The sequence below is a fragment of the Haliotis cracherodii genome, unplaced genomic scaffold (genome assembly GCF_022045235.1).
Source record: "Haliotis cracherodii isolate W230 unplaced genomic scaffold, xgHalCrac1.p SCAF_17, whole genome shotgun sequence".
In the NCBI taxonomy this organism is placed as follows: Eukaryota; Metazoa; Mollusca; class Gastropoda; order Lepetellida; family Haliotidae; genus Haliotis; species Haliotis cracherodii.
The window spans coordinates 22,686,551-22,712,070 of record NW_027266272.1 but is presented as its reverse complement, the minus strand read 5'-3'; the positions used below and the strand labels follow the sequence as shown (position 1 = coordinate 22,712,070).

General features: G+C 39.1%; 1 protein-coding gene across 1 annotated transcript in view; it reads right to left on the bottom strand.

Annotated features, from left to right (window-relative positions):
- Nucleotides 1–25,190, bottom strand: part of LOC139464964 (ceramide synthase 5-like) — a 62,943-nt gene extending 37,753 nt beyond the window's left edge. The window contains exon 1 of the mRNA XM_071246597.1: nucleotides 24,966–25,190. Within this exon, the coding sequence (XP_071102698.1) occupies nucleotides 24,966–25,150 (185 nt within the window). The 5' untranslated portion in view covers nucleotides 25,151–25,190. The remainder of the gene's footprint in view (nucleotides 1–24,965) is intronic.
- Nucleotides 25,191–25,520: the final 330 nt, after the last annotated feature.

The following is a 25,520-nucleotide window of genomic DNA, read 5'->3' as shown; positions in this document are numbered from 1 at the left end:
CTCGGGTCGGGTGGGTCCTGAGTAGGACCCGGGAACCCACAGGACTACCCTGACCCGTGGCTAGTCATGTGATATATTGTTTAATGACAAAAACTCACGATAGCTGAGTGGTTACACCACAAGTCGCTAATGCTTGCATTTCTTTCTGACGATACACACATTCCTTTTGACTTGTACATGTTTGAGTAAAGATAAAACTTCAGTCAACTTCAGTGAACGCATGACCTGATTATTTCATACATTACATGTATCTAAATGGTAGGGCTGTTACGATTCACACGTGTATTCGGCGAATCGAACTGTAACCATTCATAAATTGAATTCGTTTTTCGTGGTCACTCGAATCGAATACTAATGAATATGCAGTCATGTGCATTTACATACCCTGACCCTTAAAATATCCATAAGAACATATTAATATTTGCGTAAATTTCTTCAAAGACAACACTCTTTTATATTTAATTTGACAGTATTGTAGTCACTGGTCATTGTCGCATTTGAGCAGACACTAGTACCTGGATAAGTGAAGTATATAAATGTATAATAAATTCATAATTAACAAACCATGTCACATAATTTATTTTGTTATTGTTTCACTGACTATCATAAATAATACATCAAATGCTGAATCGTATTCGCCTCACAGTGTATTCGTTGCAGCCCTACTAAATAGTTTTCGCCAGGGCTACGGTAAAACAATTACTAATCAGACATTTTGTTCCCAGCTCTTGAGACCTGCAGTGGGTACCCGGGTAGGGTTGGGTAATAGGGGGTCGGATACCCGGGTAGGGTTGGGTAATAGGGGGTCAGGTACCCGGGTAGGGTTGGGTAATAGGGGGTCGGTTACCCGGGTAGGGTTGGGTAATAGGGGGTCAGGTACCCGGGTAGGGTTGGGTAATAGGGGGTCGGATACCCGGGTAGGGTTGGGTAATAGGGGGTCAGGTACCCAGGTAGGGTTGGGTAATAGGGGGTCAGGTACCCGGGTAGGGTTGGGTAATAGGGGGTCAGGTACCCGGGTAGGGTTGGGTAATAGGGGGTCAGGTACCCGGGTTGTAAATTTGGATTCGTCCTAGCCCAAATCAGTACCTCTCCTTCGCAGGTAAAAAAATGTGGATTTGTATCAATCACAAATACAACATCAAGTACCAACTGCACCAACTGCACCTTGGAGGTCAGTCCTTCTGTAGGCATGCTACAAAGGTCACAATGTAAATGCGTTATTTGCAAATTTTATGAGCTGAATTCTTTACCATGTGTCCCTCATGAGTGAGCCTGACATGTGTTATTCATGCATGTACAAACTGTTTGCCTGGATTACAATCATGCTTCACACCAACCTGTTAGAACAATCCCTGTAGCATGCGGAAACCATTTACTCTAAGTCGAGCCAGTGATTAAAGCTGCATATTACTGCCAGAACATCCGACAACCATTCACCAGTTCCCAGTCCCCCATTATACTTTGATGTTTTCCAGCAAATGTCCGACAAAAGATTTATCCTTGTTTTGCCCAGTGCAACTAGAACTCCCTGTCTGATGTTAAACTGCTTATGTTTTCAGGAATGCTGCACAGCTGCAGTGTTGAATACTGAATTAATAATAATACATAATGTTTAATACAGGTTCCTAGATTAAATTGTTTTTACAACATATGCTACTCAAAAGAAAGTAAAGTATACCCAACTTATTTACATGACTACAGTTAATCTGGGTGTTCTGAATGTTAAATTTTGCTTAAAGGCAAAATGCCTAATTACCGACGACCGTGCCTTTCAATCGTTCGTGTCGTCCAGGTAATCTCCTTGTTTCGGTTTTCCCATCATGCTGTTCCCCATGAGCACTCCGTAAGCACTGTAAAAGCGCAGTGCACGTGCAGTCCGCACTTTTCACTCCAAATGATTTTTGCCCTCCCGCCCACACCAATAATATTATGTTTCTGTTCCTGCAAAGTGTTAGTAATTTCGTTGGGTTTTTAATGCGGCTTACCTTAATATGCTCCATAGTATTAACATAGTCACATCCTATCTGCAAATTTTCATCTTTGTAAGTCCTCCCATATATATCTCAGGTAATTTTGCATACAAAAGTTTCAGTTAGCTTGCACTATATTGGTCATGTTTGTTTACATGTAAATAAGATTAGCAATTTTCATTATTAGTCCGCCATTTCGCTTGTTCAATTCATGTTTGTCTTTGTTTGACGCTCTGGTTGTTGAAGCTTATTGTTTTTAGGATCGGCCTTGTAGGCCAATTGATACGTACTACACCTTTTTGTATATATATTTTTATTTCAACTTTTATACTTTTTGTGCATGTACTTTCTTGCGGCCTGCACTTTAAATAACATGTACTGTTTGCGGCCAAATAAACTTTTTATATAAACCATGTAATTTTGTCGTGGCTTTGTAAGGAGGGTAATTGTGGGTTTTCCTGTTTTATCAGCACATGATGATTATCGCCTTACTTGACAGTGTTCGAAACTGAAAGTACAAGTCAATGTTAACCCTAAAGCTAATATACGTAAGATCCAAAAACTACAGCCGAAAAGCACAAGCAGTATTAGAATCAAAGGGGTCCTTGGAGTTGTTCTGACCCCTTGAATTGAGATACAATTAAGGCAGCAACATTAGTCATGAATTGCTAGTCTGGAGCCCGTGTCTAGTAAATATATTCCAGTGGACTTGTACCTTGATCTACACAACTAAGGGTTCAGAGGACCCCCAATAATTTAATTCAAGGTTTTTTACAAAATATAAGGGTCCTGTAACATAATGAAATGATGTAGAGTACTGTACTGTAAGATTTGATAATTACTTTACATGCTTAACGTGATTAACTTCTATTTCTTGTCAAGAATGTGGAACAATGAATAATATAGTGCATCCCTTGGGATGTAATATATTGTTTTTCTGCATCCATTCTATACATTTCTGAGTAAAACCTTGTTTTAACCTCTTAACATCAGCTGTAGACTAACACAAGTAGTCTCTGAAACGTATAATTTTGATAGAAACAAGCAGCTACATTCAAACTGAAAAGGAGGCCCAGTGAGATGTGAGATTCAGAATCTGTAGAAAAGCTAGACTTGCTTCATTTAGAGCTACAGCATTACAGTAAAGGCAGGGAGGAAGGGAAGATAACGTCGTTCAGGGACTGTGAGACAGACGTGTGCTAAATCTAGACTTGCAATATTTAGAGCTATAGCATTACAGTAAAGTCAGGGAGGAAGGGAAAATAACGTCGTTCAGGGAATGTGAGACAGACGTGTGATAAATCTAGACTTGCATTATTTAGAGCTATAGCATTACAGTAAAGGCAGGGAGGAAGGGAAAATAACGTCGTTCAGGGACTGTGAGACAGATGTGTGATAAATCTAGACTTGCATTATTTAGAGCTATAGCATCACAGTAAAGTCAGGGAGGAAGGGAAAATAATGTCGTTCAGGGACTGTGAGACAGATGTGTGATAAATCTAGACTTGCTTCATTTAGTGCTATAGCATTACAGAAGGGCTGGGAGGAAGGAAAAATAATATCGTTCTGGGACTGTGAGGCAGACTACATCAGCTTTAAATAGTCCATTTACTAAAACATAAATCTTCTGAAAATTAAGCCAAGATACAAATTCTGGCAAAAGGAGTCCCAAGTTTTTGCATATTGGGATAGCGTGGAGGGTTGGTCCAGTCATTAGGACATTGCTCTGAATACCATACAAGTTGACTGGTTACCAAATGATTTCTCTTATCACACACCCGGTACACATAAGCGCTCCTTAACACATCAACATCCAAAGTTCACAGTCCATCAAACTCCTGTATAGAACTTGTGGAGGCTGAGCCCGAGATAGTCTAATATTGACAGTAGTGGTAATGAGATACCTTATTTGAAGTAGGTGTGCTGTAATTGTTGATTCAAGTCATTACCAGTCTGGCAATAGAAATTGGCAGCGGTTTAACTGATCACCTAGATGGACATCACCAGCAAGGATATTATATATTTTTTATTTTCACAAAACTGTATGCTAATTTATAGTGCTAGCCCACTGAGATAGCTGAGATACCATGCCACAGTTTAATATGAATACCCCACTCAGACACAGTATACTGACTCTGAGCCGACCAGTCCTTGTTTTAGCCCCAATGCCAAGCGCCAGACAGGGTTACAACAACCCATATGTAACGGTTTTGGAGTTCTGCTCTGGTAACCATGGTAACGGAAAACGAACAGATGGACATGCTGGTCTCTCTATCCCCCCATGTTTCAAACCAGGAGAATAATAAATGCTCTGCTTCCTGCTGCTTCTCTTGCTACATACTATCTTTTGTACATATTTAAATTGTAATATCAAAAATTGCTAATCATGTAATCATTTTGGGAGAGGGCTATCCAAGGGCTATCCAAGTTGTGAAAACTTGTGCCCAATCCTTCTCCTTGTGAATAAGATATGTATCAATAAAAAAAACCACTACCCAATGACTTTCAAGTGTAATTTCTACTAGAAATATACAAGGGTATAATAATATCTTTCAAGGTTCATACGGAAAACATTAAAATTCCAGGCCTTTTCAAGGCTTTAAACCATCATTTTCAAGGTTGGGTTATAAGCTGCAGACTGTCAATAGTGTTTTTTAAAAATCCAGCATACTATATGTTTGTCGTAAAGGATGATCTTCACGACCATCAAATAAAACAAATGAAGTCTGTCTTGAATTCGTCAAGGAATTTGGCACATTGTAAAAACTATCACTGTGATTTATCACACTTAACCTGCTTGGTACATAACTATTATTAAGATTATGTCATTGTGTAAAAATCAAGGCTTTTCAAGCTATTTGGGTGATTTTCAAGGCTTTTCCCAGCTGACACTAAAAATCAAGGCTTTTCCCCATGTTCCCAGTTGACACTAAAATTCAAGGCTTTTCCCAGTTGACACTAAAAATCAAGGCTTTTCCCAGTTGACACTAAAAATCAAGGCCTTTTCACACGTGTACAAACCTTGTCTTTATAATACAATGTCATTCCTACATTAATGGAAGGCCTAGACATATTTTCCTCACTAAAGCAACTTCAGAAACCTTGGTAGATACTACTCTCCTGAGTGAATCAACTCATTCATGACATGGAGCCAACTGACCTGTCATCAGAAAATCTATTCAACATGTTAAAAGCGTTTTGAAACATAAGACAATATTTGTTTTAGCAAGTAGGCCTGGCATCAGTGTAATTCCCGTTGGGTGGACTCATTTGCAAATTAATTGGATCGTGATACCAAGCTTATCGGATTGGTTTATCACACTGATAACCAGGATATCCATGATAACACCAGTCATTACATGATAAAATGTAACATTGGAGTGTCTCCTGTTCTCGTCCTGGATAAAATACGTCAGCAATATTTGAGTCCTGTGACAGCATGTTTGCTGTTTAACACACCACTCAACAGTATTCCAGCTATTATGACTCTAGTATGGACCACACAAACCAGTGATTGATATTTATCATCCCAAACTGGCTCCCACAGGAGATATGCTTGGGGGAGATCAAGCGATATCTACACTGTAGATATCGCTGCAATGAAATTACATCACAATGCTTTGCAGACCATTGTGACGTCACTGGTTACCATGACGTCACAATCAAATGACATCACTAATGGCTCTGCTACTGAAGCTGTTAGCAGTACTTTTTACACTGAACATGCTGAAGACACTGCTAATTACTGTCTACAAATTGAAAAAGTTGGATGATAAATAAAATCTCACCCTCGTGTCTTTTGATATCAAATATATCAACACTCGTTGATAAAAGTTGCAAAAATCCTTGGCAAGCCTCGAAATGTTTCCACTTTTATCAACTCGTGTTGATATATTTGATATCAAAAGTTTTTTTGTTTGTTTGTTGTTTAACGCCGCACTCAGCAATATTGCAGCTATATGACGGCGGTCTGTAAAATAATCAAGTCTGGACCAGACAATCAAGTGATTGACATCATGAGCATTGACCCACGCAATTGGGATCGATGACATGTATCAACCAAGTCAGCTAGCCTGACCACCCGATCCCGTTAGTCGCCTTTTACGACAAGAATAGTCGCATTTTACAGCAAATATGGCGTGCTGAAGACCTATTCTATCCCGGAATCTTCACGGGTCTGAGCTCGGGTGAGATTCTCTATATATAATGCAACTTCGTCAGAAGCACACCCCTGGAAGCTGCAATAGACTGCACTGTCTTCAAAGCAATTTATTGACCTTCTGAGTCGCTTGTTCAGGAAAGTGTACAAGCACAGGGGTGACTTGTTTTCTTTAGCTCTGAACCCTGTTTGTAATTCATTCAGTTGTTATTGTTCTTCTTAATGCCAGAAATTACAACAAATATTTATATGAAGTTGCTAGAAAAAAGTGCAAACAACTATTTCTTGGCTATATCAAGGCAGTCATTTGAGATGTATAACATGACACAGAGAGAGAAGAGAGAGAGAGAGAAGAGAGCAAGAAGAGAGAGAGAGAAGAGAGTGAGAAGAGAGAGAGAAGAGAGGGAGAGAAAGAGAAGTGAGTGAGTGAGTTGGGTTAACGCCACTTTTAACAGTATGAGAGCGAGAAGAGATAGAGAGAGATAGAGAGAACGAGAAGTGAATGAGAGAGTTGGGTTTAACCCTGCTTTTAACAGTATGAGAGAGAGAGAGAGAGAGAGAGAGAGAGAGAGAGAGAGAGAGAGAGAGAGAGAGAGAGAGAGAGAGATTCATGCTAAATTACACAATGCAAACATGGACAGAGCATTAGTTTTCATGGTAATCAGTTCCATTGATATACAGCTTCATTGAAGCCTATTCAGGATTTTACACACACAAGCCTCTCCCAGTCAGCAAATCCCTATCACAAACAAATCCACTGACTAATACCCTGGGCTGGCAGGGATCAATGGGTGGGTCAACTGGATGTCACTCAGCGCAGACTGATGACCATGTGTCATGCTGTAGCTGAAATGCATGACCTGCTGACTAGAATGACCTGGACGGAGCCGAGGTGCAGCCAGGCGTATTGACCGGCTCATTGATGCACTGGTGCACTGAGACAATACACTCTGCGATACAATAACATGCAATCTCATTAAAATCAGATCTTAGTTCTCACTACAGCTAAACAAAGATCTGAGGACATCCCATTACGGGTCACGTCAGACTGACCTTGCGTGAACTTTGACCGACCAATGGAATGACAAATCAGAAGGCAGCTTTCTCGTGCTTTACGGCACTAATTTCAAATTGGCGACTACGCTTCAAAACATATTTTGACAAATTCTCGATTACAAATTTGAAACCTGAACAAAAGAAAATTCTGGAATGGCTAATAGATGGTCTAAATTGTATGGATATAGTCGTTAAACCTGTAACTATCGTTCGGAGTTAAAGTTTTCGAGGCTGCATGATCAGAAATCACATTCCGACTGTCACATTTCATAATCTGGTAAGCGATGCTCTCATTGGTTGGATGAAAGGTCGTTCTGATGTGACCCCTAATGGGATGTCCTCAGATCTTCGTTTAGCGGCAGCGAGAACTGAGGCCTGATTTTAATGAGATTGAATAACATGATACGCTTTATTCTGAAATGATGTGTATAGTTTTGCTAATTAATTTATTCATCTGCATGTGGATTACAAACTGATGCTGGGAGGGAATGTACTGTTTTTCCGTTGGGCCATGAGGTATTTATCAACATGTTGAGGAGCGCAATTTGGAAGTAGAGTGAGTGAGTGAGTTGGGTTTAATGTCACTTTGAACAGTATTCCAGTTACATCACGACGTGTCAGCTTAATGTGGGAGGAAAGCCTGAAGTGCAGGTCTGACACATTTACCATTTTGGAGAAACCCACGAGCACAGGATAGGTGCTGACAAACCAAGAAACATAATCGGGGGAACCAGGATTTGAACCCACAACCATAGATTTCAAGCATGCCAAAGGGACGCATCTCTGCACAGTGATAATGGTGATATGTAGGGATGGGAGACCTTGGTACCTTATTAACACAGATTATATAGGTACCTGTGTTAGCGTTTTATTTGCTAAGGAACTTTTCAGTCTACAAACCTGAACTCAGTTTCATCAGATTACATGTAATTGCATGAGCTGTTGTTCGGTAAGATTACAGGACTTTTTCTAGACTGTGGATTGGGAAAGAGGCTAAATTTGCAGCCTGATACAGACTTTGTTTTCTGCGAGTTTAAAGGAAGTTAAACCTTGAGTTAAACATGATAAAGCAGATGAACTAGTATAGGGAGTGACATTTTAAAGGTATAAATCATACAGTTTAGGACCTATTCACTATTTTTAGACATCTTGCTTCAAGCTGTATGAAATATGGAGTAAATTATAACATAAAAATACATCAATGCTGTCTGATGAAGAGGAATACACCAGGTAGCCCTAATTCATTAGATCCGAGACCACTCTTAATTTTCAAAATGTGACACAATAACGACCAGCAGTAGTGCAAATGGGCCTGTGTCCCTTTGATGTGTTTGTTACCAAACTGAAAGAGCAGAAAGCATTGGCAGAGATGGACATAGTGACATGGAAACCAGAGAAGTCATTTGTTGGACTAATTCAGGTTGGGAGCAAATCAGACAAAACGTGACTGACATTTTCCAGAGATTGATCTCAAGTGAGTGAGCGAGCGAGTTGGGTTTTAACACCGCTATCATGGCGTGTCAGCTTAATGTGAGAGGAAAGCCCGAAGTTAGGCAGGTCTCAGACTTTTGCCACTTTGGTGAAACCCACAAGCACGGGTATTAAACTATGGGAAGTAAGAAATCACACCCTTTTCTCACATGAATATGTGTCATGGCTGGTGGGTATTGCAACACCAGAGCTCCAGATAAGCTTTTGGTGTTGGGGGTATTTTACGCATGCATTTTAAAATCATTGGGTATCAATAATTCTATCTGGGTATTCAAATTTCTGTTACCCTCTAGTTTTTACACATGTGAGTATTTAAGTTAAATATTTAAAAACACTATTCATCTAGTCCCTGCAAACTGGTGCCGTGTGGGTTCGAGAGCTTTATAGGACTAACAAATACCACGATACTTCCACAAAAAATGGTGATGGCAAATGATCATAATGTAACTGTCATCGTGGAGTTTGGCAAGGTTGACGGAATGCCCCTTTATAATTTCAAAATAAGTTGCTGATTTGCTAATCGAATACGCAGGGTGACTTCACAATATTTAGATGATATGCACAAGTTTTATTTTTGTAGAGTATCTGTAATGTTCGTTGCGTATTTGATACACTTGGATTTTATTTTACTGCTTATTTCTGCATTTCTGATGCGTATTTTACGCAGATACGCAGCTTATCTGAAGCTCTGAACACAGCGCCTTCCTGTTGTGGGTGTTCTTTAACTTGTTTTGAGTAGTATACAAATAAGGGCCTGCAACTAACAAGACACATTTATGAGTCACAGCCTGCCTTGCTTGTCATAATCGAAAATTTGTTTCTGACAAAATATGACATACATCTGTCATATGCCCTCAGGTAATTCTGTTTCCATGGCGATGAGTTTGTTTCAGCGAAGCAACTGTTAGCGATGTAACTCAATCGCCATGTGGTATTGTCCTACTTAGGTCATCAGCGACCAGCAGATGACATCCATTTCCCTTTCTGTGCAAATCACCTTGAAATTGAGTGTCTAGCCTGCTGAAACAATGTTAACATACTGTAGTTACAGGTGTTAAGTAAGCATGGTAAGGCAATGATATACGCATCTCGCAAAATGATACATATCTCGAAATTCAAACCTAGAGTTTCAGAACAATGAGCTAACACTAAACCACTAACCTAGCCCACTGACAATTGCCACTCCTTGGAGTTAGTGATATTTAGTGATTCTTTCCAAAATTTATTCACAGCCTTTGGCCAATGATATCAAAGAGTTACATAAGATTGGGCATGGTGTATAACAATACTTATATATACCAGTAGCATGAGAACTAAACTGAAAAGCTTTACCAGTCTGTGCGAAGATAAAATGCCCTTGTTGTGGTAGAAAAGTGGGGAAATTGGGAAATTTGAACTAGCCACCAGGAATTTGTACCAACCCTGGGCTAGCGGGCGATTGTTAATTTCAGGCGATGGGGTAGGTAAAAATTAGCCTAGTGGTTAAAGCATTTACCCAATTTCGATTCCCCATATGGATACAATGTGCAAAGCCCATTTTTGGTGTGAACCGCTCTGATATTGCTGGAATGTTGATAAAACCGGTGTAAAACCCAACTCACTAACTCATGTTAATTTCAAACCCTGCCCAGTGATGAATAACAATACTTCTACCACAGAAGAGGGACTCGAGGCTGTGTTCAGTCACTGGTCTTGAACATGGGTCCGGTTATCAGTGGAGGAAGAGTGTCCCCCATAAAATACAATCCTCCATTGTCAGTCTTTTGGCTTGTGACAACACGTATGGGTTGTCTGCTCCAATGGGTCCAAAGACATTGAAGAAAACTGACTGAATAATGACTCAGACTCAGAAGTTGTCATAGCAGCTGTGTCATGATTTCTTAGAAGGTGAATTTTGCCCCAACGCATACACTACACAATTCAGGCTCATGTGGAGCTTACACTATGTTACAGGAGAGATTTCGTCCCTTGCTGTCTGTGCTCGTCATGAGGTTCCTCAGGTTCAGCGTGGATCATTGCTCACAACATAAACATTGAATTTTCTAGACTTGATTCTTTTCAAGGTGCTTTCATATAGCTGGATTATTGCAGAGTTAGGCGTTAAATACATGCAAACAAAGTAAAATTTGGGGCCTTTCATCAGAAATATTTATTTTTGCTTAGTCTAAAACATGAGAATAGAGGACAAGCTATCTCAAATCTGAAACTGCAGATCATCAGTCTGAAGAGAAACCTGGGGACAACTGGTTCTGCTTCGTTTCATGACTACAATTTGTGTTCTAATTTTAAATTTTAATTGAAACTAAGCTGTTTTCATGGACATTTTCTTTTTTTAACCCATGCTTGCCGTAAAAGGCAACTGTGCTTGTCGAAAGACGGGTGGTCAGGCTCGCTGACTTGGTTGATGATGTATGTCATCAATCCCAATTGCGTGGATCGATGCTCATGATATCAATCACTGGATTGTCTGGTCCAGACTTGATTATTTACAGACTGCCCTCAGATAGCTGGAATATTGCTGAGTGCGGCGTAAAAACAACAAACCAACCAATCATGGACATTTTCTGTTAATCTTTAAAGATAAAAACTGGGACTCATCTTACGTCTACGACAGTTGTCTAAGTTGCTGTACACCAAACAGTATACTGCAATGCATCAGGACACTCTGGGTAGAACACACACATGTAAATAGATACGCAGCTGAATCTATGGACAATCAGGTGTGTGCAGATAGATCATTTGAGCAGTGTGGATGAGTAATTCCCATGTGTAATATAACTCAGCTTTGCAACATCAAAGCAAACCATTTCTATGCAGAAATATTGAACTAAGCTCAGTCTGTGTTTATGGAGCTATTGATAATCGACAGCATCCTATGCTGCAGTACAGCAAAATGTGCCATTACTCCAGTTACATTACATAAATTGATAGCACCACATCCGTATCAAGTCGACGGTGAGAGGAAGGCAAACTGTGAAAAAAGGAAAATGGTTGACTTGCGCAAGTCTCCAATGCAATAATTATTGGTTTAAATCATAATTTCTAAATTATGTAAATGATAAGAACAACTTGTCCCTTAGACTGGAGTCTTTGTAATGTCCACATATCTAGACTTGCCTATTAGGTGGATAATTACTAGTATTTTTCGTTCCGTACAGCCTTGGAGCAAGGCTAGGGAAATGGGTGTGACAGATGGAAGAGTGACAAAAGTGACTATTGCAGAGTGCAGACAGCATTTACAAAATCTAAACATGACAGCTGAAACTTGTTCTTGACAATGATCTGTAACTATTATCTACACAAATCAAGATCCACCTGGGGTCCCCTCAGGAATATTATTAGGCCCAAGACTCCTTAAGGTTTTAGGTTTTAACACCTGGGCAACGACAATAGTCTGTCTCACAGTCCCTGAACTATATTATTTCCCCTTCTGACCAGCCCATTCTGTAATGCAAAAGCACTAAATGAGGCAAGTCTATATATTGTTCTTCTCATATGGGCTCCTTTTCAATTCAAATGTTATTTGTTTCTATCAAAAATTATATATTATTGGAGACTAAGTATGAGTCTACAACAACAAGGGCCCCTTGACTTTCATGGTTAATTTCAAACACTGCCTTCTCTTACGGGTTGTAATACACCAGACTTAGGCAGACTACCTCCGTGGTCGAGTGGTAAAGCATCCACCCTAAGAGCGGAAGGTCCGCGGTTTGTTCCAGGGCCGCGTCATACCGAAAAACATTAAAAGATGGTACTTGTTGTTACCCTGTCAAGCACTTGGCATTAAGGGAATAAAACAAGGACTGGTAGGCTTGGAGTCAGTATACTGTGTCTTAGTGGGGTTTTCATGTTAAACAACAGCATGGTATCTCAGTGAGCTAGTGCCACACACACACACACACACACGCACACACACACAAACGCACACACACACACGCACTCGCGCCACACACACACCACACACGCACTCGCACCACACACACACCACACATACACACACGCACTCGCACCACACACACATACACGCACACATGCACTCGAGCCACACACACACACACTCAAGCCACATACACACCACACACATACATCGCATATGCATACACACACACACACACACATACTGCTATGTAGGTGCAATAATCTTGGCCGCAACGTTAAACCCCATTTCACCTCGCCTAAAAGTTTACAGACTGGTGTTTCACTGCTGTAAACATGGTGAAGTGGTTAAACATGACACGTGAAGGATAATGGAGCTGTTAAGTCACAGCATCATGCAATGTGTATTGTGAGCCAGAGGCAGGCAAACAGTCTCTCTGGATGTGAAAACTGATGGTCCTGTACCAGCTGTTGATGCTGGGACAGGCTGAAGCATTGACAGAAACTCGAGTACAGTCAGCATTGATACTCTCATCAACACACTGACTGAATGAGCATCGATACTCAATATCATAGAACACAATGAACATTGATATTCCCAACCAGAAAACAGAATGAATAATATACACTTTTCAGGAAAACAGTAAACACTGATGTTCACTACTAGACAACATGGTGAATACTGACATTCACTTTCAGAAAACAGTGAATGCATATCCTCTAAGGGGGCCAATTATTTGATGTCAATTCAACCCCCCCTCCAAGGGACTGCCACGGACAGGTTTAGTTACATCAGCATAACCAATACATAAAATAACAATTTGTACAATTTGTTAACTTTATCAATGAATTCAGAGCTATAGATAAGCTTTTGGTTATTTGGGTATTTTACCCTGGGGTTTGCTTTTGATAAAGGTATCCACAAGTTTTAGTGGGCATTCAAATTCTTTTTACCCACCTATTTCTTGACATTTGGTTATTTAACTTAAAACCTGTTCTGTAAAAATCCCTGTAGATCATTTAAAACTATGTGAATAGTAGTATACCCGTCAGCATCTGCTTGCGGCTCCCTCTCTGGAAAGCCATTTTTTGTTTACAAAATCTAGCATAGTAAGAAAGGTGCTATTGTCTTAATTACCAATCAGCAACTAATTAAGATTCATCATGTACACTGACTAGACATGATGTGATTTTCAATGTGGAATCCATCAGCATGATCAGCATGAATGTCGCAGAAACTTTTCCGAATGTAGCTGTCGTCAAGTGAATTTGGAGATCGGTTGATAGAATCATTTTATCTAAGTTGAAATATACGCACTAATTTACGCACAAGTTTTTATTGTGTATTTGATGCACTAAGAATTGATTTGTCTTCGTATTTCAGTATATTTCATGTGTATTTTACACAAACACGCAGCTATATCGAGCTCTGTAATTCAATTTGTTTTTGAAAACAAAGAAACAAATAAGAGCTTTTGTTTAGAAGATCCTTTATGGATGACATTAAGTAATCGTTATCCCTTGGGATGAAAAAATCGACAGTCAAGCAGGACATGCTTGACAGTGATTCTGTCGTCACACAGGATGCAGAATTGAGGATCCTCACCTTTTATTAAATATTCATGTGTATGTTTCTTGAATGGCCAACATGACATCGTCAGATAATGACCTCTTCAAATTTAGACCATTGTTAGACTGACAACCCAAGTAGGTCTAACCAATATTTGGTACGTTTACATGAAATTTAATTATACCTACTTGGTGCTATTACATGTAATTTATTTGAACCTACTTGTTCCCTACTTTCACATTAGATCTCTGATGTAACATCTAATGACAGGTTTATAATCGTTGTATGGAATCAGAAGTAAATGTCACAGATTGAGTACTGGCTAAGCTAGCTGCAGCATCAGCCATTGTGTATCCAAAGATTCCAACATGGCTGGCTAACCAACCAAAGATGATGTCATACTGCCCATGCTGCCAATAGCAGGATTTATTATGTAATTCGACAATATCAAGTAGAACTAGAGGCTGATACAAATTATTGTAAAAGCCTGGAGACAGGACAGAGAGTTTGAAAAAATAATAACTTGCTGATGTTTAGACTGTTTGATATATTCGAGAGCTGTTAAAATGGGGACCACCTCCGTGGTCGAGTGGTAGAGTGTCCGCCCGGAGAGCGGAAGGTCCGGGGTTCGATCCCCGGCCGCGTCATACCAAAAGACGTTAAAAGATGGTACTTGTTGTTACCCTGTCTGGCGCTCGGCATTTAGGGGCTAAAACAAGGACTGGTCGGCTCGGAGTCAGTATACTGTGTCTGAGTGGGGTATTCATGTTAAACTGCGGCATGGTATCTCAATGAGCTAGCACTATAAATCGGCACCAGTCCGGACTAGTACAAGCAGCCACACAAACACACACACGTACATGCACGTCGTATATAAGTGCAATAATCTTGGACGGGACGTTAAACACCATTTCACCTCACCTGTTAAAATGACCTTTGATTCATGTCAAAATGGAAGGGTTCCCTGGGAATTTAGCTCATAAAGTTCTGGATCCAATGATAATGGCACTAGCAACAGCGTCACCATCTTTGGAGCCATCTGCAAATATTGATTCGTAAGTTATGTGCTTCTAACTTACTGTATTGTTGTTGGTGCTGTAATTGATTTGTTTCTGATTTCTTTAGTTTAGTCAATGTCAGGTCTACCTGTGGCTTTTAACAGGAGGAGAAGCCAGCAGGCAGACAGGAGATACGTTTTCAAGTGCAATATCGGCAGCGGAAACAAAAGTTCCAATTTTTATTCAAAGAGGCCGAATAAGGGAAGACTTTTTTTTATTGTAAAGATCCTCATAACAGGGATTTAACACACAGTTGTATGGAGGGTTGGAGTCATCAGAATATAATTTGGTGGTGTATTGTAAACAGAGTTTTATATATGTTTGTTTGTTGTTTTACGCCGCATTCGGCAATATTTCAGCTCTATGACCGCAGTCTGTAAATATTCGACTGTGGATCAGACAATCCAGTGATTGACATCATGAACACGATCTACGCAATTGGGATACAATGACATGCATCAACCAGGTCAGCAAGCCTTGACCACCCGATCCTGTTAGTCACCTCTTAGGCCAAGCAAAGTCGCCTCTTAAGACATGCATGGATTGCTGAAGACCACTTCTAACCCAGATCTACATGGGTAGGTAGTTTAATATGGTGTTGTTTAAGAAAGGCCTCAATGAACAGACTGTCAATAGAAGTTCTGGAAGATAGAAGTACATAAACACATTCCATACCAATGTCCCTGATAAAGAATCTGCTTGAGCGACTGACTTAACATGCTAAAGTAGGATATAGGGTTATATATACATGTATGTTGTGCATAACTGATAAGGATGTCACACTACGGATTACACAGGCACAGTAATTGGACGATGACTGATAAGATTAAAACCTGTTGGCCTTTTGCCCTGTTAGTATTGGCAAACTTTTAGGAATAAAAATACATAAATAAAAGTTCATAAAAGCCATTTAAATTTTGTTTTTTCCTATTTTACATTTGAAGAATTAATGATCAATAAAATATAAATATTTGCACAATAAATGATCTATCCTATGACTATTTCCAATTTTGATTTCATCTGAGAAATTTAATTAGAACTAGTCATGTGACACTCTTGTTACCATAGAAACAAGACATGAATGTACAAATACTTACAGAATGTTTCCAGCATCACCTCATTATTATGCATGCTGTATCATGTATCACATCCCTGCTATTTTTACAAAAGCCTATCGACATCAGCAACATGTTTCCTCTTCACATTTGATTTCTAAAAAGTCACCCGCTGATCTACACCAATGATAACAAACTCGAACATTATCCTTTAAAAAAAAATTCAAATGACATCATCCATCATCATGATCATCATGATAATGATCATAACTGATTTTCTAAAACTGTTTCATCCGGTTCTGGTTCAATGACCTACTAGCTGTATTAGGAATGCACAGCATGCATAACATTTACACCTCTCCTTAGGTCTTGACATATTCCCCCAAATAGATAACTCCACACGGCATTCCCCCATTTGCTCATGTAGTTAGCTTCAACACTGTGTCAGCTCACCAGCCTTGAGCACAAATTAACACTCACACATAAGCTCTCACCGTTTACCTGACAACTGCTCAACATCCTTCGTAATGGTGCAAAACCCTAGTAGGAAAGCTTCTGTTGTTTAATTTGACATACTGCACAGAAATGAGGAATGCTTACGATCCACACCTTTAAACTTTCAACAAGCATGACTTTCCTAAAAGAGAGAATCTGCTATTCGTTATCACTTGAAACATAATGCTAATAAATGCTATCAACACTCAATGTAACAAAGGGACAGCCTCCATGGTCGAGTGGTAGAGTGTCGGCCTGCAGAACGGAAGGTCCGGGGTTTGATTTGATTCCCAGCCATATCATACCGAAAGACGTTAAAAGATGGTACTTGTTGCTACCCTGTCTGGCGCTCGGCATTAGGGGGCTAAAACAAGGACTGGTCGGCTGGGAGTCAGTATACTGTGTCTGAGTGGGGTATTCATGTGGCATGGTATCTCAGTGGGCTAGCACTATAAATCAGCATCAGTCCAGACTAGCACAAGCAGCACCCCCACCCCACCCCCACACACGCATGGCTCTATATATGTGCAATAATCTTGCACGCGATGTTAAACCCCACTTCACCTCACCTCATCTCAAGGGAGCCACTTTTCAAATAGTATGTTATGACTTATTCAGATAAATTGCCTCTTTCTATCCAACAGTTGAGATCCCAAGGGGATTTTTACCCAGTACCTCATGCCTGTTCCCAGCCTACTAATGTAGGCAGACTACTTAGAGAACAACCTACATGATACAAAGAACTATGAATTAATTTCCCAAGGAAACGAGGACAGATATTGCGAGGTTTTTTGTTTTTTTTATTACCCATTTTTTGTGTGTGAAAATGTATATGTCAAGTGGAGACAATCAGTTAAGTCCATTGTTTGAATGACATCACATAAATTCGATTGTGACATCATAAACAATAAGTTCCCATGACAACCGCCTCTTACAACAAGCATAGTCGCCTTTTACGGCAAGCATGGGTTGCTGAGCACCTAGTCTACCCCAGATCTTCACTTGTCTACAGAGCTCCAGATAACTTTTTGAGCAACTGAGTTTTTACTCTAGGGTTTCTATTTTAATTGGGTAATTACATTTTTCACTGGTTAACCAATATTTTTTCACTCATCTATTCATCAACTCTATTGGGTATTTCCTCAAAAGAGTGAACATTTTCAGATTTAAAAAAAATGAAATAATGTTTCAGATGTTCATAACTGTTCTAAATATAAAGACTTGATTCGGAAAGTAAATGAGCTCGTAATTGTGTTTAGGAAATTAGCTCCTTTGAACGCATGCTGAAAAAGTTTCATTGGGTATTCACGTGTGCTGTTTTTATACATTTTAGTTTTTCATTTAATGCATGCGTTTCTGTACGTAGTAAATTGAAAGTAATTGGGTTTTGAATATTTTTGGGGGGTATTTTATGCAAATACGCTGCTTATCTGTAGCTCTGCCCATGAGTTGCTGAAGAGCTATTCTACCTCAGATCTTCACGGGTCCATGGAATGCAAAAATAGTGCAACTGTTTGAGTAAGTAAGTTTGAGATCAACTATAGTCATATGAAAATTTCTTTAACTTCTTTTGAGTAGTATATATTTACCATTGACCAGTGTATCAATCGTGGCACTCTGTTATCATTGTACCGCCATTACATTCCCCTGAAAAAACTCATAAAGGATTTAGAATAATTGGTCTCCGAACCACCCACTTAATAAAAGAAATGACATCCAACAGTTGACTGGGAACGTCTGTGACCATCCCTAAGGGTGGTTCTGGGGACCTTGGAAAACTTTTTTCTCTGCTATAGTGTTTTGATGTAGGGAATTCTGAAATTGAAACACTTTCCATTTGAGGACAATATGAGTCTCATGGCACCGCGGTGATTGTCTTCCATAGACATAGAAATATTCAAATCAAACCGATCTTCTGATACATGCCATGCTTGTGACAAAATGTTGGTGCAATTGGTCGTACATGTCAGCCTAGCCATGGCCACACTCTATACTCCATCAGTGATCAGAACCATGTTGCAGCTCAGTAAGGGCGGAAACAATCATTTCTTCTGAAAAGAAACAAATCTGGGATCCATTTTCCACATGGTCCACCAAGTAGCATTGTCCTACAACTATTTATTGTCCACATGTAGACTCACATGACTGCCAAGATGTTGTCCCATTGGTTCCAGACTTAAAACTTCAAACCATCTTTGAAGGGCTGTCAAACATTTCTCTGTTAGCCCTCATTGAAATGTGCAGTTCAGCTATTTATTAAAGTCATACTACAACCTCCATAGAAACCTTTGCTATTGTGTTCAGAGCAATGACAGATTTAAATAATGATACACAGATCTGCTATTTATAAAAATAAAATGGCTGACATAAAACCAAGGTTGAAAGTTGAAGTTGAAAATTATCTCGAAACCAAAAATATGCCCAATGAGTGAGTGAGTATGGTTTTATGCCGCTTTTAGCAATATTCTAGCAATTTCCAGAGCTCCAGATAAGCTGCGTATCTGCGTAAAATACGCATCAGATATGCAGAAATATGCTGTAATATAAAATCCAAGCGCATCAAATACGCAATGAACATTACAGATATGCTACAAAAATAAAACTTGTGTGTATCATCAAAATATTGTGAAGTAACCCTGCGTATTCGATTAGCAAATCAGCAACTTATTTTGAAATTATAAAGGGGCATTCCGTCAACCTTGCCAAACTCCACCATGACAGTTACATCATGATCATTTGCCATCACACTTTCTTATGGAAGTATTGTGGTATTTTTGAGTCCTATAAAGCTCTCGAACCCACACGACACCAGTTTGCAGGGACTAGATGAATAGTGTTTTTAAATATTTAACTTAAATACCCAAACGTGTAAACACTAGTGGGTACCAGAAATTTGAATACCCAGATAGAATTACTGATACCCAATGATTTTAAAATGCATGGGTAAAATACCCACAACACCAAAAGCTTATCTGGAGCTCTGAATATCACTGAGGGGTGCACCAGAAATGGGAAATGATGTCAAAGACCTGGGCCCACTTGCACAAAGTGATCTTAGCGCTAAGATGATCGTAACTCCCATACTTTAACATAGGCTTACGATAGTCTTAGCGCTAAGATCGCTTTGTGCAAGAGGGCCCTGGTCTGTCTCTCCTCGTCCCTCAACTATATTACTTTCCCTTCACTTCCTCCCAGCCCTTACTGAAATGCTATTGCTCAAAATGAAGCAAATCTATCTTTGGCACATGTTCCGAACCTCCCTTCTCACAAAAATACTCACGGAAATGAAAAAAAAACTGTTTTTTCGACCTCAGATCTTAAATAAATGCAGTTCATATACAAAATATGTAAATATTCAAACAACTAAATTAGTACTAATTGGGCCGTGGCACAAATACAGCGTATCAATTGTTTTTATGCCTTTTTACACGTAAAAGTGTGTAAAAATGTGAATAAAACAGACTATTGTGACTGTTGTTTTGTTATTTCGTATTTACAGCTATGTAACACTTTGTGTCGATTTTTAAATTAAGAAAAACAGGTTTTTTTCATTTCTGTGATTTCTTTAGGGATCACTTTCAATTAAAATGTAGCTGGTTGTTTTTGTCAAAATTATATATTTCAGAGACTACTTGTGTTAGTCTACAGCTGATGTTAGGAGGTTGAAACTAGGTTTTACACAGAAATGTTTAGAATGGATGTAGAAAAACAATATGTTGCATCCCAACAGACACACTATATTATTCATTGTTCCAAATTCTTGTCCCGAAACCTATGATTGTGGGTTCAAATCACGGTTCGCCCAATTATGTTTCTAGGTTTGTCAGCACCATACCCGTGCTCGTGGGTTTCACCTAAGTGGTAAACGTCTGAGACCTGCATCACTTTGGGCTTTCCTCCCACATTAAGCTGACATTCCGTGATGTAACTGGAATACTGTTAAAAGCAGCGTTAAATCCAACTCACTCACACTTAAAATTCTTTTTAAGAAATATAAGTTAATCCTGTTAAGTAATTATCAAATGGTACAGTACACTACTCTTCATCATGTCATTATTTCTATATACATTCAGAGACAAGTTAATTAATGACAGTCCCTTCAGAAGGCAGTAATAGGGTTGCAATTAAGCTTCTATCATGTCACGACAATTTGTATTGACACATAACGTATTTGACGTAATAAGCGCCGCTCTAATAAGCGCCCACAGCGATATTTGCTAATATATTGGCTAGTGAACAAACCCCTTCCGATTGAGCAACGTACACAAGACTTATTTATTCATGTATAATATGCACTTATGTTTTTTTGCACCCTTAATTATGGGCAATTAAATTCTGGAAAATATATTTGTCGTTTATAAACATTTCAGGCTGTCAGCATAAACCACAAAATTGATGATCTATCACCTCTGTTTTGTCACCAAATAATATTCTAATAAGAGCCCCATATTTCTAACTTTGAGAGCGCCCCGGGCGCTAATTACGTCAAATATGGTTTCATAACACTGCCTGAAATCCTTGATAGATTGAACATGGTCAATCAGTCAGTTAGTGAGTATGGTTTTACATTACTTTTAGCAATATTCCAGCAATATCACGGCAGGGGACACCAGAAATTGGCTTCACACATTGTAACCATGTGGGGAATTGAACCCAGGTCAATCAAACTCTTCAACCATCCGCCCCTGTATAATCGGTAGTTCAATGAAGTTATCTAGTGTTCCATGTCAAGGTTCATCAATATCCAGACCCGTGAAGATTCCGGGGTAGAATACGTCTTCAGCAACCCATACTTGCCATAAAAGGCGACTATGCTTGTTGTAAGAGGAAACTAACGGGATCGGGTGGTCATGCTCGCTGACTTGGTTGATGCATGTCATCGATCCCAATTGGGTGGATCGATGCTCATGATATCAATCACTGGATTGTTTGATCCAGGCTCGATTATTTACAGACCGCTGTCATATAGCTGGAATATTGCTGAGTGCGGCGTAAAACAACAAACCAACCAACCATTCATCAATATCCAGGGTTACTTATTCTTGCTTTGAATAAAGTTGCGTTCATCATGAGTCAATCTACCCCCACACAAACTATTTATTTTAGTTATTGATGCTGAATTATCATTGAGTAGGAGAGTAATCAATAAGGAGGCAGCATTCAGTCTGCTCCTCCTGTTAAACTGGTTGATCGAACGCAACTCCGCTGTGCTGTGTGCTAAACAAAACATCATTGTGTGAGTCATGCATTATCCACTACTATTGCTTCCATTTCTCAATTGTTTCAAACTATTATTCTGGTCATGGTTTGCTATGTATGCTATGTATGCTACAAATGATATATGACATTCGATTTGCTATCAATTCCCATAAGAATTTATATTATTCCAGTTCTTGTTATCTTGTCCAAGTCTTTTAAGTGCCTGTTTGGCTTGACTGTTTAATTTGGTACATTTCAACATCACTGATCAGTTGTATGTATATCCTGATAATGTTAGGTTTGCTTAACACAAGGTCGACTTCCATGAAGCATTGAATAAATCAATTTGCAAATGTTTGAACAAAGTTAAACCTTCACGGATGAGAGGATTTAACATGGACCATCTGAAAGGTTTACAGTGAGTGAGTGCGGTAAGATGACTCAAATTCTGCTATGTTTATGTTGACTGTCATCAGGAAACCGACATTTCTGTAAATGAAATATTTTTGTACATACACTCCATCATCCTGGACAGTGCTGCAAAGTAAGCCTTCTATAATTCTGATTGGTATGCAGGCTAGCTCTTGCCATTCTCCCTATTTGTATGTACACTATGTATATTTTTGCATTTCTATTATAATTCTGGGCATGGCAACGCCATTTGTAACATCCAATGACATTTTGTATGCATATTACCTACCATGATAACATGTTGATTTGGTTGTTAAAGTAAACTTATTAACAATAGTTTACATATAGATTTTTTAAATATTTCATTTATGGGTGGACCCCCGCCCCCCCAACCACAGACACCCTTTTTTTAATTCCAATTTCCTGTGAAATTGGACAAGGGTTGAAACATGAGTTGACCCTATGTTAATCGTTCCACAAAGCGATCTTAAAACTGTGATTGCTGTAGGTCTATGTTAAAGAATAGGACCTGAGATCTCTTTATGAAACAAAATCCAGGTTTGACATAAAAATGAAATTAAAAGGACCAAGGTTCTTAAAGGAGGCAGTAGGGTACTCTTGAGTGTGGCTTACAATAGAACAATGACTGGTTATCAATACATTTTATAAATAAATAAACATGGAACGCATCACTGCTCTATCTACATGTAAACAACTTTCAATTCGACTGAACCCAGTTTTCAGAGACTTAGAACAGAAGGTGAGTCTGGTCCTGACATATTAACTACTTCCAGCTCAGCTAAACACATTGGACTAAAGGTAAATTTACAAGGTTTGGGACAAACAGCTAAAGTCCTACCCTGGACTGTGCTTGTCTAAGAAGCGACTAACGGGATCAGGTGGTCAGTCAGGCTTGCTGACCTGGTTGAAGCATGTCATCGATCCCAATTGTGTGGATCGATGCTCATGATATCAATCACTGGATTGTCTGGTCCAGATTGAATATTTACAGACTGCCGTCATATAGCTGGAATATTGCTGAGTGTGGCGTAAAACAACAAACCAACCAACAACCTGGACAAGGCGTAAAGGTCGTAACAGCTGGAGTGTCACTGATTGCCTGGTTTCTGAACTCATGCATCTGTCTCAACAACTGGTTCAAACAGAATAGACACACATCATCAGTTGTGATTGCCTTTGTTTCAAATAACAAGCATCATAACAATGATAGGAGTATGAATAATGTCCTACACCTACACTTAACGACAACTTCTCAATTCAGTGACTTCTGAAAATCTGGAAGGACAAGTTTGTTTTATTCTATAACTGACATATAGAAATTATCCACTGTCATTCCTACAAACTGAATTCTCCAATTAAAAAATGTTGAAACAAGCAATTTGATGTAGTTCCCGGGAAGAGTATGTTATCAGGCCATTATTCTTCAAATTCAATGCCATCAAGGTAACACTTACACTACACAAAAGCTCCTATTAAAGCAGGCAATTAACCTGCATTGAGAATTGGCATTTGTCCTGAAGTCCTTGCCAAACTCCCTAATAGTTAAGGTAGCATAAGGACTAGTAGAAATTGGCCATTTTTAAGGGTTTTGCTATATATTATCATTACACTAGTGGACTAAAAATGTTAGTTTCTACCGCTGTCAACATATGTCATATGTGTAGCATTCTGGTTATCATATGATAAATAAGTGCATCAAACAATGTTAAACATATTCATCAACTCAAATATTAATTATACTGTCATGGAGTGTTTCCACTCATCCAACCGATGTACTGATGTACATGTCAAACACTGGTTAAAACTGCTTCAAGGATTGGACCATGCTGAGATCAGTGTTTGAACCATATGAACACATACCGCCACATCTGAAGACACATCTTTCAAACACATTCATGATTCTGCCTTTGATATTACTTCCTCAAGTCCCCAAATACTTCACGATATTTGTGTAACACATAAAGTATAGACCCCAAAGTCTGAAGTGTAAGGAAATTAAATGTTCAATTCAATGTTATCTTTGTTTACAGGTCCAACAATTCAAAGTCACCTGTGTAAACAATGAAATATGGATATAAATATAACCCTAATTATACCTTTCCAAGAAAGGTAAATAAAAAAATCCACAATCAATGGTCATAAGGTGGCAATATTATATTGTTGACATGATGTAAAATTTTATCTCGTTCAACGCCACTCACTGACTCAGTGTGTTTTAAAATGAGCACTCGTCACATACATTAAATTGACATGTCTTGTATTTGCTTCTGAAATTTCACTGACTAAACACCCTATTCTACTGTTCTCTCCTTCCAAGTAAACAAGTAAACATCCCAGGCAAATAGCAGAGAAGCAGCTTGTTTATTCGCCTTTTAAATCTATTTATAGATCCTTTAAGTCATATACCATCGCCGATCACACGAAAATTCATAAAATGGCTTGGAACGAAGCGTTTGCAATGGAACATTCTTACTATTGGGCATGAAAAAATGACAAATATTAACCAGCCAGATTTGCACTGTTCACATTCATTAATATACTTCATCTAGTGATCTAAATCTGGAGGTAAGGCCTAAGTTGCAAACGAATCTGACGTTGGCTCACCTTTCGAATAGCGCTCGCAATACGAGCATCAAAACTGTAAGAGGCACGGTGACAAGCATATCGGACACTTGTGGTAGATAAATTCCATCATCACGGTTAACCAAATCCTTCCAGCTATGCTGCGGAGGCAACCAAAACCATTCACTCCAAAAAGTGCTCCGAATCCACTCCCACATAGCAGCCATTATTGTTTTTCTAATATCACGCGAGATGCAAGACTGTTGTCCTCACAACAGGCGTTATATATATGATACACTTGGGACGTCCCGTCCAGGCAATGAGATGATGGGCGGAGTTATCGTCCTTAGTTGCAACAGCTTGGCTGTCAATCATTTAGAATGATAACAATATTACCATGCTTTGTCGTTAGTATTTCAGAGCAACCACAATTTATGTGCGTCAATTCAATGTGCAAACTGGTGTCATTATGCAATGAATCTTCATTTTGATCATGGAGTTTCAAATATTTACATTCTTCAACAATTGAACCAGTTTAAAACGTACACAATACATCATTGGATAAGAAAAGCTTGTTGCGAAATATAATTCTTGTCA